This window comes from Carettochelys insculpta, chromosome 9 (genome assembly GCF_033958435.1).
Source record: "Carettochelys insculpta isolate YL-2023 chromosome 9, ASM3395843v1, whole genome shotgun sequence".
NCBI lineage: Eukaryota > Metazoa > Chordata > Testudines > Carettochelyidae > Carettochelys > Carettochelys insculpta.
The window spans coordinates 7,753,357-7,766,528 of NC_134145.1; the positions used below are offsets into that span (position 1 = coordinate 7,753,357).

The following is a 13,172-nucleotide window of genomic DNA, read 5'->3' on the forward strand; positions in this document are numbered from 1 at the left end:
GGGATCAGAGGGACTAAAGACCTGTGCTCTACCACATGAGCTAAAGGCCAGCTCGCTTTCAGCCAAGACTGTAAAGCAGAGACTTCACTCACCCTAGTATGAGGTCTCAGTGCCTCTGGGTAGTACACGTTCATTCATTAATGTGAGGTCTCCTAAGTCCCAGGCTAATGTTCTTTAAAAGCCCGATGCCCTGAACTTGCTTATCTGAACCCACCTTCCGCACCTACTGAGGGTTTGCCCATCCAGAGCTGGGCCAATCACCAGGTAGAGCTGAGAAGACCTAGCTCTGGACAGGCCGCCTAGGCATGCTGTGGGCTGGGTTGTGTCAATTGCCTGTTCGCCGGCAGAGTGACCTGACACCTTGTGTGTTTCCTGATTCCCTCTCTGACACGCTCCAACTCTGTTAATTATTAAAGGAGAATAATGAAGGAAAACGTACCTCAAAGTCCAGTGTAAGAGAGAGACAAGCAGCAGTTCTTTCACAGCCATGAGCTACCCCACTCCAGCCACCATGGAGCCACCTGAACAGAGAAACTTCACCTTCGAGGTGATGGACATCATTGTCATCGTCATTTATTTTGTCTTCGTCCTCGCCATTGGGATATGGGTGAGTTCTGGAGCTCCGTGACTTCCTCCCATTAAGGGACAGAAGCCAGACACCTGCTTGTAAACAGCCTGCTTGTTGATTTCTGTCACCCCAGCAGCAATGAGACCATGTATGAGAGAGAGTGAAGTCTTGGCTCTACAGCCAAGTTTGTGGATGACGCAAAACTGGGGGGAGAGGTAGATATGTTGGAGGGTAGAGAGAGAATCCAGGGGGGCCTGGATAAATTGGAGGACTGGGCCAAAAGAAATCTGATGGGGTTCAGTAAGGAGAAGTGTAGAGTCCTGCACCTGGGACGGAAGAATCCCAAACATTGTTACAGGCTGGGGACCAACTGGCTCAGCAGCAGGACGATGGAAAGGGACCTAGGGGTTATGGTGGATGAAAGGCTGGATATGAGTAAACACTGTGCCCTTGTAGCCAAGAAGGCTAACGGCAAACGAGGGTGCATTAGGAGGAGCATTTCGAGAAGATCTAGAGAAGTAGTTATTCCTCTTTATTCGGCACTGGTGAGGCCACATCTGGAATATTGTGTCCAGTTTTGGGCCCCCCAGTATAAAAAGGATGTGGATTTGCTGGAGCAGGTTCAGCGAAGGACAACAAAAATGACTAAGGGTCTGGGGCACAAGACCCATGAGGATAGGCTGAGGGATTTGGGCTTGTTTAGTTTACAGAAGAGAAGACTTAGGGGTGATTTAGTAGCAGCCTTCAACTTCCTGAAGGGGAGCTCTAAAAAGAAGCGTGAGAAACTGTTCTCAGTGGTGTCAGATGGCAGCACAAAGAGTAATGGTCAGAAGTTGAAGAGGGAGAGGTGTAGGTTAGATATTAGGAAAAGCTACTTCACCAGGCGGGTGGTGAAGCATTAGAATGCGTTGCCTAGAGAGGTGGTGGATTCTCCAACCCTTGAGGTTTTTAAGTCCCGGCTGGACAAGGTCCTGGCTGGGATGACTTAGTAGGGGTTGATCCTGCTTGAAGCAGGGGGCTGGACTAGATGACTTCCTGAGGTCCCTTCCAGCCCTGTGATTCTGTGACAGCCAGCTGGTCCTAAGGTTGCAAGTTCAGTCTCTCCAGCTGATGACTTGGAGGTGCTGGCCTTATATTTGCATATAGTACTTACAAAGGGCCAGCCTGTAGTAGGCCTTGCTCAGTTTGCTGGGGGTTTCATTCCCCTCTGCATCTTTGCAGGAGGCAACATTGAACCCATTCCTTGCAATCTCCTGAAGAGCATTCAGGGCAGGCTAGTGCCACTGTCACAGGCTGTGTCCAATCATGCTCTGGGGAGAAGGAGAAGGCAGTCTATGGAATGGCTGCAGAAAGGGGAGCTGAGAGATTTTGGGGAGGGAGGGAGGCAGGGAATGAAGAGAAAAGGATTTGACTGGAAATGGGCGACGGGAGGGATCAATTGATGGTCATCTGTTATGTTCACTCCCTTTGGATATCTGGCATTGGCCACTCTTGGAAGACAGAATGCTGGGATAGATGGATCTTTGGTTTGACCTGGTATGACCATTTGTATGTTCTTATGTCCAGGGTCTCTAGCAGGTGAGCTTTCAGGAATGGATGATCTGCAGCCTGCAGTTCACTCCGGTGGAGTTGCTGGAGCATAGGACATTGTTTCCCTGTCTTAACTATGGTCATTGAACCTTGAGGCTGTGTCTACACAGAGCCCTAGTGCCCACAGTTTCATGCAAATAAGCCATCTTGAAAATGCAAAATGGTGGCTCATTTGCATATTCGCAGCCTAAGTGAGGCAGTGTAGATGTAGTTCTCTCGGCTAAAACCCCCTTTGTCGGCAGCCCCTTATGCCTGATTTTTTCCAGGCATAAGGTGCTGACAGCAAAGGGGGGTTTTGCCAACAGAACTGCATCTACACTGCCTGAGCCCTACTGTGGATATGCAAATTAGCCTCCTGAATATGCACATCAGCGTGTGAATATACAAATGATCCACATTTGCATTTTCAAGTCTTCTTATTTGCATCAAACTGTCAGCACTAGGGCTCAGTGTAAACACAGCCTGAGTGTCTGCAAAATTGTTTACTGAACCCTCCAGAAGCCAAAGCGTGGGAAGGAGCTTAATATGGGGAGTTAACTAATTCTAGCAGTAGATGGGAGGGCAGAACCGAGATAACTCCCAGTATGCTGCTGGCACCAAGAATCAAGAGAGGGCCAGAGTGATTCATGGGAATCTGGGGGGAAAGCTCATAACGCTTCTTCTCTATTTCAGTCATCCATACGGGCAAGCCGAGGCACAGTTGGTGGGTATTTCCTGGCTGGACGGTCCATGACATGGTGGCCTGTGAGTCTGATGCATCCATTTTTTTAATTTAAAATGGGGTTTCAGGTGAGCCTCTGTACGCGCTAAAAAGATCTGGGGCAGGCACAGCAAGGCAGTGCCCACCCAGGAACCTCAGCCCTTAGCTAGAAGAACCCCTGCCTAGAGGTAAAGGACAGTTCAGTCTCCCTGGTCTTTTCTGTTCTTGTTTTTTTTATTCCGGTCAGTGGCAATGAGGTACATGGGTATCAGTGTCCCCTGTAAGTTGAGCGATTGGACGGCCACCCAAGTGAGAGTCAAATGCCACCCAACTGATGAGCAGAGTGCCCACAAGCCAGCAGCCTGTATCCCTACAGGTGGTGCACATCTGCACATCACAAAATTTATTTCACACATGGGTGGAAAAGCTGAGTGGGAACCCTGCTGATGATGGCAACAAGAAGTCCTGTGGCACCTTATAGGCTAACAGATAGGTTGGAGCCTAAGCTTTTGTGGGCGAAGACCTGCTTCCTCAGATGCATACATGCCATAGGACTTCTCCTTGCTTTTGCGGATACAGACTAACACGTCCACCCCCGATGGTGATGGGGTTCCCTGTTTAGAACTGGATTTAGAACCTTCCCCTCTTCCAAACACACCCCACAGGCAGCTGCAGACTGGCCATGGGTGCACTGACTGACTCCACTCTGCCTGGTGAGATAAAAATCATCCATAGGCAACAAAGTAAATAATTGCATGGTAGTCCCCTTCATCTCTAACTACCTGGTGTGGGGTGAAGTCTGTTTTATTGACTGCGCAAGGGCTAAAACTTGGTTCCAAACCACAGCAACATAAATCTCCAAAATGATTCACCAGAAAGAAATAAACTTCTTAAAGGGCTCACTTTCATGGGAGTGAAAGGTACCTGCGCAAATAATTTAAACTTTTTAAAAGAATAAAGGTGTCACAGGAATAAATAGCCTTTTCAGTCAACGGCACAATCTACAGCCATATATCTCTCCCATGAGCCACTGTAACAGAAAGCCGTTTTCAACCAAAAACTTTTCTCTGTGTACACAGCACCAGTAAATCCTCTAGGCTAAATTTTCGGCCTTTGGTCGGAGACACGTAGGTATATATAAAAGCTGTTATTGCTTTAATGTGCTTTGTGCTTTGATTTCTCCCAGGTGATGTCTAGGGAAAAGCATAGGGATGGTTTGTGTAACGGGAGCGTGGAAGACTGAGGAGATGGTGAAAGGAAACTGGAGTTTCCCAGCATCCTTCCTGTTCTTAGGTCTCATTGTGTCTGGGGACCAGGCAACTCCAGGTGGTCATAGGGCCAAGTGGCTAGAATGCATGAGTGGTTTCTAGTCTTAGCTCTCCTACTCTCTGGCATCTGTCAAGTTGCCTAAGTCAAAAGCAGCCTCTGTGTTTGGCCTGCTTCTGTTGTCTGGGCCCAACTTGGGATCAGGCCCTTCAACAGAAGCAGGGGCAAAAGGGGAATTGCCCTGGAGCCCAGCATTTCAAAGGGGCCCTAAGTTCCAGCTGCTGCTGCTACCTCACTCATGGTGGTGGTAGTGGTGGGAGCTCCAGGCCCCTTTGAAATGCAGGCCATGCTCCTCTGCCACTCCGCGCAGCTCTGATAGAAGGGGTGGGGTGTCAGCACCACAGTCTGAGAGGCACTAGGGACTGATTGCCCTAGGCCCCACTCCTTCTACCCTTGGCCACACCCCTTCGGGGTCACTTGCTCCAAGCCCACAGAGGCTCTCAGCCCCACTGACTGAGGTACTTCATGCTTGATTTTCCAAGGTGCTGAGCCCCACTTATGACACACTTCCTCCAGCATCAGTGCTGAAACTTTGATGCAAAGTGGTGGGAGGGCAGCTCTGCTACTGAAGGTGCTGTCTTCTGACCACTTGTGGTCACTGAAGTGTCCTGGCACTCTTTGCAAGAGTCATGAGTTTAACTCCATTGTCCCAGCTAAAGTCCAGTTTGATGGCAACATTCAAGCCATGTTCGGGTCTTTGCATCACGCTATCACACCCTAACTGGTTTGGTCTGGAGAGGTGGTCTCCAAGGCAGGTATCTCCTGTCACACAATATGGAGATACATATCTCATAGAGCTGGAAGAGACCTTTGGAGGTCTTCAAGCCCAGTCCCCTGCCCTCTTGGCTGGACAAAGCACAATCCCCCCCCCAACTTTTTTTAAATCTATTTGCCCTTGATCCCTAAATGACCCCCTCAAGGACTGAGCTCACAAATCCTGGGTTTAGCAGGCCAATGGTCAAACCGCTGAGCTATCCCTCTCATACCACAGCAGCTGAAATCAGCTCAGCTACCAACAGCCTCTCCAGTTTATCAGAAAGGTGTGGCCAAAACAGCATTTCTAATTAACAACCCCGTGACTTTGGAACTAATCTCCCCTCACTGGTATTGACATGGCCCATATTACTTTTAAAGTATTTCCATCCCATAGCTGACAGCCTGGTGGTGGAAGAAATATGGAAACCAAAGCAGGTGCCTCCTTGGGGGTGGGATTAAAAGGGGCAGCAACTCCAGCTCCCCAAGAACCCTGCCATTGTAGGACGCTGGCTCCGGCCTCCCCTCTGCTCAGGTGTGTGAGGAATGTAGGGCACTTTATTTTTTTGCATCTCTGGCTCTGATGTTTCTCTGAGGCTCACTCTCCACCTGCCACCAGCCACACTGGCTGAAAAGCTCCTATACTCTTCTCTCTCCTCCCACTCCCCCCCGGAGTGCCTATTCTTTGCTCTGTCACCTAGGAGTGATTCACTGTAATAACAGCTAAAGAATGACCACCTGCTGGGGCCTTTCCCTGCTGTCAAGAAACGAAACCTGCTGTCACACCGCAAACATTGCTTAGATCACACGTAAAACGTGCCTATTTTTTCCAACTCTCCAATTTTGGGGGGAATGACAGTTCCCCCAATGGGGCGGGGCTGGCTCTACTCATCCATTTAGTTCCACTTTACACTTGTCTGAGAGACTCTTTCCTTTACAATGGGCTGGGTCAGATTATGGGATCGGGCCCAGACTCTTACACACAAATGTTGATCCCTCAGCAGGACAAAAAATGTACTTGTAAATTCTAAGGGCTTTTTCCCAGAACACCTTTTGCTACTGATTTCCGTGCAGAAACAACAAATCCTTGCCCCAAAGAGCCAGCCATTTTATACCTGTGTGTCTCCTGTTCTATCCTTGTCTTCCCACTGGTAAGTATTCTTAGCACCCCCACACAGACACCCCAAAGAGAAGGGAGAGACCTAGCTCAGCTACACACACACACACACGGGAGGGAGGGGGCCATGGGAGGGAGGGGTGAGCCGGCTGGGGGGGTAGGGCTGAATAGGGGGAATGCCCCAAGGTGGGGTGGTTGAGTGAAGAAGGATTGGAGCCCCAAAGGGCGCTGGGAGCTGGAGCCTAAGGCAGGGGTTGAAGTCGGAGCCCCATGTATGTGGGGTGAGCTGAGGGCACAGGTGGGTTGAGCAAGGTGGGGGAGGGGTTGAACGGGGGTGCACCGGGGCAGGGTGCTTGAGATGGGGGCAGGTTGGAGCCCTGCTTGTGCTGAGTCAGCTGTGTGGGGGGGATGATCTGTGGCCACACAGAGGTTAGGGGGTTGGGTTCAGGTCTGCGGGGGTTGGGGCTGGGTGGGGAGGGTTGAGGCCCAGGTGAGCCGGGGGGGTTGGGGGATTAGGGTTGGAGCCAGGTCTGTGGGGGTTGGAGGGGAGCCTCAGGCGTGCAGCTGGAGCCCCCCTCTGGGAGAGGTGAGCTGGGGCCATGGGGGCAGGGGAGTTGGGGGGGGGGTCTGAGCTGGGAGGGGTTAACGGGGATGAATTGGCATGGCTGTCAAGTGGCTCCTCTCTGGGAAGTGGGAAAGCCAGAGGTTTAGCCCACCTGGCCGCCCACAGCTGCAGGCAGCTAGGCAAGCTAGAAGCCTTCCCCTTCCCTTCCCAGAGCGATGCCTAGCACTGCTCTAGGAAGCAGTGGGAAGGGGTTCTTAGCCTGCCTAGCTGCCTGCAGCTGCAGGAAGCTAGGCAGGCTGACAGCCCAACAGCTTTGTGTTGTGTGAATGAAGTGGCGTAAAGCGAGGGTCGCTGTAGGAGTCGGGGCTCAGCCGCGTAACAGCAGGGCCATGTACTCTGGATTCACGTACTTGAGACTTTACTTTATGTATTAGTGAAGGTACTGACATTTCTTGCGAGTCAGTATATTTACCCAAGATAAGATTTCACATTACAGCCATCAGCCTTTTAATCAGCAGTTTTGTATATGGAGAAAAAAGGCAGTTGGCAGCATTCATTCTGGCTGCAGCTTCCGGCTTCATACAGTATTAATATTGTAACTTGCTCAGAAGGTGAGAAGCAGGTCAAACTCCATTAATCTTTGCTCAGCGCTCAGCAGTGCCATATTAGGAATGGGCTGCTCAGACAAGGTGTGGTTGGGAAGCAAACTTTCTGTAGGAGGGAAGCCAAAGCATTGGAAATGCAAGGCCAGATTTATTCCTGACATATCTCCATTGACATCAGTGGCCACCTGAGATGAATTTGGCCTATGTAGATGTATGGCAAACCTTTGCCCCAAAGGAAATCAATATTTAAAGCCGGAGATACTTTAGCCTGTGTGAAAAGCACTGTACCTTGTTTTTATCTGGTTAAGGAATCACTAGACCACTCTAGGAGCACTGTTAAAATTAACCTGAGGTGTTAGGATTTTCCAGGCCGCTTCATTTTTCCATCTATATGTATTTGATCCCACACTTACACATGGGTCACAGGGTTGTACATTCTTTAAAATCCACGCAACATTCTTGCCATATAAGTGTCTCTTGAACAGCTCAAGGTCCAGGTCTGGAATCTAAATATTTGCCTATAGAAAGGCAAGGCATTCTCTCAGGTTATAAATGAAAAAGTCCCTTTTTTGGTGCCCTTTCACTTCCCAGTGGGAATACTGGCATGACAGGTACTGAGGGGGCAACCCCATCCCATTGAAATCAGTGGAATGTTGTCATTTGTTTCTGGGCAGACAGGATTTTACCTCCATTCCTACTTTGTCAGAAGTCAATTGGAGTTTTCCTGAGGAAAAGCGAGGGCCCAGATGGCCTTAAACTGCCCCATAGATGGAAAGTATGCTCAGGGTGAGGCGCCCCACTCGTCCTGTGTAGAAAGGAGCGGTTAGACACCTTCCTTCTTCCATCTCCTCTCTTGTCCTCATCCTAGACCTTGTGAACACCTCTCCATAGATTTGGGGGATATACATAGACAGGATGGAGATGGGGAGACCAGTGGGTAGGTTACACAAACGTCATCCTCCTAGCCCCCTCTCTGTTGTTGCAGGTCTCATAGAGCCCTGTGGCCAGGAAGTTGGAGTGGGGCAGTAGGGTCAGTGCAGAAGTTGGGGCCGGCCTGTTCCCCAGAGAACTGCCAGGTTTGAGGACAGGCCTCCACAGTCTGGTGGAGGGGACAAGAAGTCATGAGAGGAGAAGTGGTGTATCTGTGAGGGCAATCTCAGAGACTTGCTCCTCTATAATCACCTGCATGAATCTGACTGTAGCAGGGAGAGGTGTGCCTGTTAGGGCTCCAGGACTTGGCCCACAGGGAGGAAAGAGGGTTGTCCTGACAGTATTTTTAGGGGACAGTGCAAAGTGCCTGCAGCCCCAGACTCTGTAAGATTCTTAAAGCAGACGGATTTGGATCATCTCTGCCCTTCTGCCCCCAACCACCCTGTGCAGCAGAGCAGGCTCACCAGTCATTGCAAAACAAGAACCCTTCTGCTAACAAGGAGTTAAGAAACTAACAGAGCTTAGAAGAGCCTGGGGGACATGGTGTCTGCTGTAGCCAGCCAGGGCCTTAGCAGCAAACAGTTGTTTGAATTGCTGAATGGAAGTTTTTACAACTGCCGCTCAGGTTATCTCTCCAAGCTGCTGTGACATCAGCCAACGAGGCCACCCAGGGAGCTCCAGTGGTGATGACCTACAGAGGCGGTATCAGCCCAACACCTGCTAATCTGACAGGCCCTCACAAACGTGGGCCCTGGTTGTGCATTCATGACTGCCGCTGAGTGGCATTTCAATGTGGTGCTTCATGAGTAAGGGGAGCAGAGTCACGCCGTGAGGAGAGAGATGGTGAGGGGTGATCACACCGGGATGCATAGCACATGATGCATTTATGTGGTGCACTGAAGCTAAAAGCACATTACACACTCAACTCTCATCGCCGTTGGAGGGGAACTTCCTCCACTGTAGCTCAGACAATGCCAAGGACATCAGCCCCTTCCCTGGACATTGTGCCCAACCCATCTGCTGGTCTGGGAGGAGGGGACTGAATAGGCCAAGGGACAAATAGGTGGGGGTTAAGGATGCAAACTGCTCTCACACATGCACTTCCCCCACTGCATACTTGAAGAGCTTATCCAGGAAACATTCCACCACTTGGAGCTACGTTAGGGTTGCCAGACATCCCCCAGTATGTGGGACAGACCCGGATTTCCTTGACCAGTCCCACAAGCTGCATTTACACAAATTCCCGCTGGGCATTTTTGCGTAAATGGGTGATGTGGGACTTGGGACTTGCCAGAGAAATTCTGTCGTGCAGCTGGGGCTGTGAGCAGGGGCCCCAGCCAGTTCCCAGCTGCAGAGCTGCACAGTCCCCATGGGGGTCCCATGGCTGGGACTGCTGGCAGCTCCGCACCCCAGCCAGCTCCCAGCCACAGGGCTGTGGGGCACCTCCTTCCCCCCAACCAGGACCCTGCAGTTGGGGCTTTTGGCCAGGGCTTTGCACCCCAGCTGGTTCCCAGATGGAACCCTGCTCCAAGCAGAGGTCCCCTGCTGCCAGGTCCCCAACTCCTGCTGGGGATCCTGTGGGACTGCACAGTCCCTGTGCCCCACTCTGGCCAGGGACCCCAGTTCCCAGCTGTGGGCTGCAGGGCCCAGCCACGCCATCCCCTCCCCCCTCCCAGTTTTCCCCATTTTTGGAAAACTTATGTGGCACAGACAGCCATGCTGGGGATCCCACGGCTGTGGCTGCCTGACCCTCATAAGTTTTCCAAAAATCTGGCAACTCTAGCCTGCATTCATTCTTCCATGGCGTTTCTGTTGCGGCTGGGGACCCCTATTAACATGACCCTGTCAATTGCAACCACAGCTGCGTCAGTCCTCTGGGAGCAAAGCAATACATGCATAGGGAGATTCCTTGCACTTCATGAACTACCCATAGACTGGGAAATAGTCCCAGAGCAGTTGCCATGTCAGCCTGTAGCTTCACCAATAACAAGCAGTCCTGGAGCACCTCAGAGACTAACACAGGAGCTTCCAGGCGTAAGACTCAGGAGTTGGCCAGAAACAAGATCCACAATCATTAATTTACATTCTCACAGATAGGGCCCATTTGAAACAAGTGCTCATTTCAAATGGGCCCCATCCTGAATCTGGACTCAGGCCTCATCAGTCTATTTGCCTGTGTAAATGCTACGGTATCTCTTGTTGGCGGATCTGCACTCTCAATCCAGTCCTCAGAATTCATGAGAACAACTCTCCAGTGGTGCATATTGAAGGGAAAGCTCCCAGGGAACTCAGTGGCTGAGTGAAACTTGACTGGAGGAGGCCCAGCACCAGGGTTAGATTCACCTATGTTAGATTACTTTAGTAAGTCAAAGGGTGGTATCCTTTAAATGAAAGTCCAGCCCCCAATCCCCTCCTGCATGACAGAGGGATGGGCAATGGGGAAGTGATTCATGTTGCTTAGACACTACTTGCAATGACTTTTTGCATTCTCTGCCTGTACTGTGTGTTTCAGATTGGTGCCTCTCTGATGTCAAGCAACGTGGGCAGCGGCTTGTTCATTGGCCTAGCAGGCACAGGGGCAGCTGGGGGTCTTGCCGTCGGGGGCTTTGAGTGGAATGTAAGAATCCAGGCTGGCCTGGAGTTACAGTTTACAAGGGGATGGGGTGGGGGGATCCCATGCGTGCCAAACCCCGCACCACCCCCCAGTGCTCACAACTCCTGAGTCAGGTCCACAAAAATCACAAGATTGTTGTAAATATCATGAAAATGTAAAGATATAAATTTGAGTGGCTCTTTTTCTTTAACTTCCACTGACTAAACCTTCATGGGCCTCAAGTCATATTTTTAAGTTTTACTCTGCAGCCAGCAAGGCTAGAAACTAAGCTTTTTTTCAGGGAGTTGGGAAGAGTTGATATTCTTAATTAATCACAGGATTCCGGGACCTGGAGCTTTAGGCAAAACAACATATCTTTCATGTAGCATTGCCAACATTGTACTTTGAAAGTAAGGGACTGTGTTTTTAGCACCCCTGCTCTATCCTTCCTTCTGATATTATTACCACCACCAGCAGCAATTCCTGATCTTATTGTACAGAGATGAAAAAATAAGGGATGTCCCTTGTAACATTACAAGACTCACCATAAAGCCACAAGAACTAGCAACATGGTAATAACATTTCAGGTTCCCAAATGTGTGTTTTTATGTTCAACAACTGGAAAGGAATTGGGGCTTAATCCTGCCCTATTGAAATCAACTGGTGGTTAGATGCTGACCTTCTGAGAACACAAATCCTAGGCCCAGCACATACATGCAAGAGGAATTGCAAGCTGCATTTCTGGTGCTAGTTTTCCTGCCATACATGTCTATCTGATAACACAGAATCTTTGCTGGTCCATTCCAAGAATCATCTGAACTGTGCAAGCTCTACTTTTGCCCACCTGAAACAAAGGGTCTTTGAGAACCACGATATCTATCATGAGAAAAAGCTCCTTGTATACCGAACAGTGGTTATTCCAATGCTACTGTCTGCATGTGAAACCTGGACAACATACAGGTGTCATCTGAAGGCACTTGAATAATATTATCAATGCTGCATCAGGAGAATCCTAAATATCTCTTTGGAGGACAGGCGCCTGAACACTAGCATCCTGGAAGAATCAAACATGTCCAGCATTGAAGCCATTATCATTCACTGACAACATCATTGGACTGGTCACATGGTTTGGATATCTTATCAGCGCCTCCCAAAACAGATTCTGTTTTCTGAGTTGAAGAAAGGACAGAGGAGCATTGCACGCCAGCGGAAGCGGTTGAAGGACACGCTGAAGGCGCACATGAAAAAGTGCAGCAGGCGGTGTCGACACTTGGGAGAACCTGGTCCAAAACCACCCACCAGTGGAGAACAGTAATCTGTGAGGAGCTGGTGCAATTTGAGAGGTCCTGCTCTAATACAGAGGAGAGGCAGAAAAGAAGCAAAAATCATCAAAAACTGCCCAGTGCCCCTCCAATAGCTATCAACACCTGCCCCTTCTGTGATAAGACCTGCAGCTCCAGAATCGGGCTGATCAGCCATCAACGGACTCACAAACAGGAGGGTGACATGAAGGCGTCCTACTCATTATTGAGTGACAATCAAGACAAAAAAGAAGAAGATAAGTTCAAGCAGAATGGCTATTACACAGTGTGGACCAAGATCCACTACCATGTCCTGCCTGTCCTTCCCCTCTGTTGGCTAGAAGCTGGGAAGGGGTGACAAGATGAATCACTCAGTGGCTGCCTGCTGTCTTCACTCCCTCTAGAGCACCTGGCATTAACTGCTGTCCGAAGGTAGGAGACTGGGATGGACCTTCAGTCTGGTCCAGTCTGGCCAATCAGATGTTCCAGCACAGAACTCAGATGTATCTGCCCCAGCTGCAACCTGCTGGGGACCACTCCCCTCCCAGAGCTGAGACAGAACCCAGGAATTCTGATGGGATCTCTCTCTCTCTCTCTCTGCAGAGATAGTAACAAAATAAGGATCTATATTAAAATTTTAAACCTAACGGTATCCCTTAAGTGACTTGCCACAAGATGTCAGAACATAAGCTCATTAGAGCTGAGTGGGTTTACCAATTGTCTTTCTGTTTATATAGGAATTAGATACAGGGATCCAGTCAGCAACCTGCTAAATTATCTGCCAGGAAACTAGAGTTGTCAAATGTCCAACTAGCCTCTACAAGCCTGGGTAAAGTTGCCCCCACAACCAAAATCTGAAATGGAGCCCCTGCCTCATTCACTGAAGTAGAATCTTGCCAAGGAGGCAAGGAAGTGGAACAGTATCTGACAGACAGAAAAAAGAGAGACACGAGGAGACCTGGAGAGGCTTGTCAATGTGCGGACGGCAGTGTTCGCTGCATTCTCATTCATCCAGGCCCACCGACAGGGGCAAGGCAAAGGGACCAGCTGCCTCAGACTCCTTTGAAATATTGCGGTAGTGCTGATGTTCCACTGCGCATGGCTGGGAGGGGCAGTACCACAGT

At 50.0% G+C, this 13,172-nt stretch overlaps 1 protein-coding gene across 1 annotated transcript in view; it reads left to right on the forward strand.

The window, feature by feature from the left end:
• The first annotated feature begins 479 nt into the window (after positions 1-479).
• Positions 480-13,172, forward strand: part of SLC5A9 (solute carrier family 5 member 9) — a 50,483-nt gene continuing 37,790 nt past the window's right edge. The window contains exons 1-3 of the mRNA XM_075002274.1: positions 480-607; positions 2,831-2,902; positions 10,667-10,771. Coding sequence (XP_074858375.1) covers positions 488-607; positions 2,831-2,902; positions 10,667-10,771 — 297 coding nt within the window. The 5' untranslated portion in view covers positions 480-487. The remainder of the gene's footprint in view (positions 608-2,830; positions 2,903-10,666; positions 10,772-13,172) is intronic.